This window comes from Protopterus annectens, chromosome 4.part1 (genome assembly GCF_019279795.1).
Source record: "Protopterus annectens isolate FY-2018-M chromosome 4.part1, PAN1.0, whole genome shotgun sequence".
Classification (NCBI taxonomy): Eukaryota; Metazoa; Chordata; order Ceratodontiformes; family Protopteridae; genus Protopterus; species Protopterus annectens.
The window spans coordinates 550,211,328-550,217,548 of NC_056734.1; the positions used below are offsets into that span (position 1 = coordinate 550,211,328).

Genomic DNA, 6,221 nt, shown 5'->3' on the forward strand with positions numbered 1-6,221 from the left:
TGAATCCCTGGCTTATTCCACTCAAATTGACTCTCCCCTAGAATGTGCCTCTCCTGAAGTGGATTGCAATGAATGGGGATTCACCTACAGAGGATGTTACCTTTGGGGAAACTGTCTGCAAAATGAGAGGCTTTTTCAAATGGGAAAAGCTCACAAGTCTCTGAGGTGCAAAAGAGGTGGTATGACCTGTTGCAGATAGACTTCCTTGCTCTTTTGAACATCCTGCCTGTCTTGCCAGCCTTTCAAGATGCTTTCAATGCTGTATCTAAAAACACTGATTCTCAAACTCCTCCCAAAAGGCCAGACAAGTTCTATAAGGTTCCTGAGGGACACTATTTGTGTAATTGCCCTCTTGCAGACCCTGCTGTGATCTTTGTCTGCTGATAAAACTTCCAAATTACTGCTCTCCACCAATCTCCACCCCTCTGATAAGGACAATAAAACGATGAAGAGAATTATAAAAAAGGTTTACACCTCTTCCACTCTGGCCTTTAGGGCCATTAACTCAGACATACATGTCCAGGTATTTTCTGATCTTTCACAGGTATCCAAATTGCTGCCAGATCTCCCAAACCCTGCAGCAAAAACCCAGCTCTCTTCTCTCTTGGGGGTTTCATCCCAGGTTACTAGACATTCCATTAAATGCAGCTATGATGCAGAAGAGGTATCCACAAGATCACCAGCATCTTTTTCTGTCCTTAGGAGATATTAGTGGTTGAGATTGCAGACTTTTCCTGAGGATTTCAAAGCAAAGGTCTTTGATGCACCTTTGGACAATACTGCCTTGTTTGGTTCTAATGCTGCAGCCCTCCTCAAATCCCTTAAAGAGAAATGGAAAAAACTGCAGGTGCTAAAACATATTTTTGTCTTGCCAGTTCCTAAATTTCATAGGAACTACCCCTCTAGAGCTAATTTTGTAAGGAAAAAGACGTACTCCTTCCCAACAGCACAAGAGCACATGTAGGCAGATGCCTCCTTAGGTCCCAGTATTCCTCTGCTCAGAAGACCCCATTTCCAGACAAGCCAGGTAGTTTGTGACTACCTGTCAACACTCTCAGAAATTCCCCTTTCTCATTTCTTTTCAAGTTGGACAAGCATTACCACAGGCAATTGGGTCCCGTCTGTTGTTCAGACAGGTTGCTACTTTACTTGGAAAACCATTCCACCTTTCATGGGAATTCCACAACCACCAAAGGATCAGATCCACCTCTTCCCACAAATCATTCAAAATTTGAAAGCACAATGAACCATGCATGAGGTTCTCGCTTTGAAAAGAAGAAAAGGGTTCTGTTCAAGAATGCTCTAGTTCCCAGGAAAGATGGCCCTTGGAGACCAATTTTAAACTTGTCCCAACTCAGTTTATTTCTTCATGTATCCTCCTTCAGGATGTTTACCCTGCAGACTCTGTTTCCACTCTTGCTACCTCAAGCTTACCTTGTCTCCTTCGACATAAAGGATGCATACCTTCACATACCCATTCACTCTTTCTTCAGAAAATTCTTATGTTTTTCTTTTGATTCCTCTCATTTTCAGTTCTGTGCTTTGCCCTTTGGACTCTCTATGGCTCCAAGGGTTTTCACAAAGTACTTGGCTCCTGTCATTGCCTTTTGCAGACTTCAGGAAATTCTCATTTACCCTTACCTGGACAGCCTGCTAATTCAAGCAGAACATCCAATCACCTTGCAACAAAACCTTCAAACTGCCATCTGCTTGCTTCTCAGTTTGGGATTCACCCTCAACTACAGCAAGTCTTCTCTGATCCCCTCTCAGGACCAGGTTTTCCTAGGTTGCAAGATAAAGACAAACCTTATGATGGCCTTCTACCCTCACTAAAGATGAAGTCTCTGCAGACTTACTTCCTACAGTTGCTTCCACTCCTCTCTCTGCCAGGAAATTCCTCAGGATGTTAGGGTTCATGGCTTAGGTTATACCAATGCTATCCCTAGCCAGGCTTTACATGTGAAAATTCCAGTGGTACTTGAAAACACTCTGGTCACAGCATGCTCATCCTCTAGAATTTGCCCTTCCACTTCTCCCTTGCATAAAGAAGGAATTGCTTTGGTGGATTCAACAAATTTCCCTGAACCCAGGACTTCCTCTGCAGCCACTCCCTTCCAGTTCAAGGAATGTTCAAAGATGCTTCAGATCTGTGGTGGGGGGCAACTCTGGGAAACCTAAAAAGTACAAGGTCTTTCGTCTCTGTCCATAAGGAAGCAACACATCAGTATCAAAGAGATGAGGGCTCTGATTTTCTGGCCTTTCAAGCCTTCAAAACATCTCTTTTTCCAGGTCCTTGAAGCTGTTCACAAACGATACTACTGTTGTCTGGTATGTGAACAAGCAGGAGAGGAACAAAATCTTATTTACTTTTGAAGATTAGCTATCCAAGCCTGGGAGATTGCCCTTCAAGCAAAGGTAACTGACAGCTGTTTACATTCCATCAGGTCAAAATGTTCAGGCAGAAACACTGAGCAAATCCATGACACAGGCCCACGAATGGATGATCCACAGGAATGTGTTTCTGGACATTCTTCACCAGTGGGGTACTCCTCAAATAGATCTCTCTGCCTCCTCTGTGAACAGACAACTTCAAAGTTCTGCTCCAGGGTCTCTCATCCACTGGTTTGGAAGGTGAATGCCTTATCCTTTTCATGTAAGGGGATGTTTCCCTATGCACCCCCCCCCCAAATTCAGAGGGTCCTTCTGAAGATTCCGAAGGACAAACCAGAAATCTTGTTGGTGACCCCCTTTTGGCCAAGAGAGTGCTGGTTCCCTCTTTCTGCAGTTAGCCAAAGGCAGTCATCACAAGTTTACTTCACAGGGTGGATCTAGTCACACAAGACAAGTGATCTTTCACCTACATTTGTCAACACTGAACCTGACCTTATGGGTGATAGGCTTCTGATTCCTTTCAGATACCTTTTTTTCTGAGGACATGCTTCTTGTCCTGGAGGAGGTCAGGAAATCTATTGCACGGAGATCCTACTTGTCCAAATGGAATAGGGTCTCCTTCTGGTGTCTTAGTAAGAGACTATATCCATTTTCAGTGGATGTTCCTGTAGTCCTTTCTTACTTGTGTGAATTGCTCATGGCTGGACTGGCTTATTCTTCAGTTAAAGCCCATCTGTCCACTATTTCTGTATGTCTGCCTTTGGAAATGTTCCACATGCTTGGGACCTAAAATTTGTTTTGGGGGAAAAATAACTGAAGCCCCCTTCGAACCTGCTGCTGCTTCTTCCCTAAAATTTTGCATTTGGAAGACTGTTTTATTGGTAGCCATTACTTCTGCTAGGCAGGTTTCAAAACTCCAAGCATTAATGGCTTCCCAACCTTTTCTGATTTTTCTTAAGGATAGGGTATTCCTTCATGTCAATCCTTCCTTCATACCTAAAGTGGTCAGTGACTTGTCCCTTAATCTGTTTACCTCCCACCTTTTCTCCCTCTCCTCAAAGCTCTGGTGAATGGGTGCTGCACACCTTTAATGTACACAGACAACTCAAATTTTATCTGGACAAGACCAAATCCATTAGAAAATCTGAGCAATTGTTTTTCTTTTCATCCTAGGGCACTGGGAAAAATGGTCTCTAAACAGACCATTTCTACTTGGATCTGTAAGGCTATCGCCTTTTGCTGTCTCTCTCATAAGAAAACTGTCTTATGGTAAGGCCCATTCGACCAAAGCTGCAGCTTCCTCTGCAGGCTTCTTTAAAGGACTGGACACTGCTTCTATCCTAGCAACAGCTACTTGGTCCTCTGTCCATACCTTTACAAAACACTGCAAACTGGATTCAATTTCCAGAGCAGGGTTTGCTAGAGCAATCCTGCATGGCTTTCTGAAGACCTCTTGTGCTCCTACCCTCCCCCACCTCACTCATGAGCTTTGGTATTCTCTCTCATTTTATGAATACTGCAACATAGCAATAGAAGGACATAGAATAGTTGTGTAAAATCTTAACATAACCATAGATGTCCTCCTATTCCATGTTGCAGTATTTTGTCCCACCCTCTTTCCCCCTTTGGTTCACGCTCTTCCTTGGACTTTTCTTTTGCTTCTTATCCTTGGGACTTATGTTCTGACTGAGACATTCAGTTCTGAGGAAGGTGTGTGCAGTCGTCACTTTTATGGCTGACACTCTGCTGCAGTATGTGCAACGTCGCATGTACCAACTTGCAGTAGCTTAACTCTGTGGTATACTGGCCGGACTTCCTGGTCACCTAGGTGGAATCTCCCTCATGTTATGAATACTGCAATGTGGAAGAGAAGGACATCTATGGTTATGGTAAGATTTTACACAACTATTCTATTACCACCATGCAGTTTATGGCACAAGTTGTAAACGTCAACAAAAAATCAGGACTCTGCAGTTTTGCAGAGTTGAGTACCTCAGCACTTCCTAGTGTAGGTGCTATGTCCCTTATACCACTGCTTTGCCATATAAATTAATACAAAGGTCAGGCATCCTTGATGAGTAAAAGGAAAACATTGTTCCCAAAGTTCCACTGTCTCAAAATCAGTACAGTCTGTGTGACTATACTGAAATGTTATTTTACTGATTCAACTACTTGAGTCTTGGCATTATAAAACTGTCATATGGTGTGCTGTACACTACATCTTTTATGCAGCTTAAGTTTTTTTTAAGCACTTCAGCACAATGTCCATACCTATTGATTCAGGATGCTGGTAATGCTTTAAAATTGGGCAATTTCTAGTATTTGTTTAGTTGTTTGGTGTTTGTTGTGAGTAACATTAGCTAGCTGTTACAAGTGACTTAAGTGAGTATTTTATAGGAACATGGTGTTTTGCAACTTGCGTCTTTTTAAGTCACCTAGTTTAATAACTGACATTTTGTTTTCATTATTTTGACAGATTTTGAAGATCTTTTTGATGATGACGATATTCAGTGAACTGTGATGCATTTCAACTGCCTTTCTTTGTTGTGCTTCTACTCTGTTGAGGACTTAAACGTTTATAAGCTAGCTGCTATCTGGTCTCCTTCCAAGAAGATGATCACCATCTAGAAAGCTGTGAAAGAGTTGATGCTGAAACATTTAAATGGCTGTAAGGTGAAATTATACAAGTGGTTAAAACCATGGTATGGAACAATCTTGCATACAAGGTGCACAATATTTTTTGTCAATAAAATAAATTTAATGTCTTGAGTGTGTTTCTCTTCCCTTAACTGGTATTGATAGCATACTGAGAATCCTTAGCATTTGTCCATTATGTCAGTTATTAAACTTATTTTAACAAGTTATCAACGTACATCACACCCTTGACAGATTCTACAACATCTGCTGCTGGAACACGTGTAGTATTTTTGTATAGAGCAGTGAGAGAAAATCTTTTTGTATGGCGGGCCATTCCTAAAATTTTTTTGCCATGGCCATTTACTGTGTATGTGTTTGTGTATACAAGGGAGGAAGGCAGAATATTGGTAGAAAAAAATTCTGCAGTCATTGCATTAACTCAGTATTGAGTATGCCTGGCTTTACCATTGAGGATGTACACAAGCTAACATGGTACGAAACGTCATTACAACTAATGCATTCTTAATTTATCTTTATCTTGCACACAAATGCATTTTAAAATAAATGGAACTGTTTCAGATGGTAGCTGGATTCTGTGATTATAGTGCTTAATATTACTGTTCACTGCAGTGGTGGTGCTGTGGTAGCGTTGTCGCCTCACAGTAAGACGTTGTCCTGTTCGATTCTCAGCTAGAGCATCTTCTGTATAGAGACATGCGTGAACGTACCTTCGTTGAAGTTTGTGCGTCAATGCTGGCAACTCGGCACGTAAAAATCTACTGCCAATCATTAGTGGACTGGAGTTCCGCTGTGGCGACCCCTAACTGGGAAAAGCCGAAGACGCAACAACTTGAAGTAGAGTGATTTGTGTTAGATCAGTGAGATAACTCATTCAGTATGTTGGAGCTCAGGCATGCTTACCGTTTCCTTCGTTATAGGAACAATGGCGCATACTGAACTACTTTTCAGAATCTGTGTCTGACGTATGACTTGATTCTTAGAACGAAGAAAATGTTCAGCACATAGAGCTTAATGTGGTACAAGGGTGAATACTGCTGCTGTGAAGCCTGATTTTATAATTTGCAAAAATAAACACATTTTTTTTATTCCCCCAGATTTTTAAAGCAATTGAGAATGTCAGTAACAGTACTATGTTCATAATCCTTGATCACTGCAGTAGTAGTCCTGCTTAT

At 41.7% G+C, this 6,221-nt stretch overlaps 1 protein-coding gene across 1 annotated transcript in view; it reads left to right on the forward strand.

Annotated features, from left to right (window-relative positions):
- COPS9 (COP9 signalosome subunit 9) overlaps positions 1 to 5,156 on the forward strand; it is a 160,461-nt gene extending 155,305 nt beyond the window's left edge. The window contains exon 3 of the mRNA XM_044070360.1: positions 4,868 to 5,156. Coding sequence (XP_043926295.1) covers positions 4,868 to 4,905 — 38 coding nt within the window. The 3' untranslated portion in view covers positions 4,906 to 5,156. The remainder of the gene's footprint in view (positions 1 to 4,867) is intronic.
- Positions 5,157 to 6,221: the final 1,065 nt, after the last annotated feature.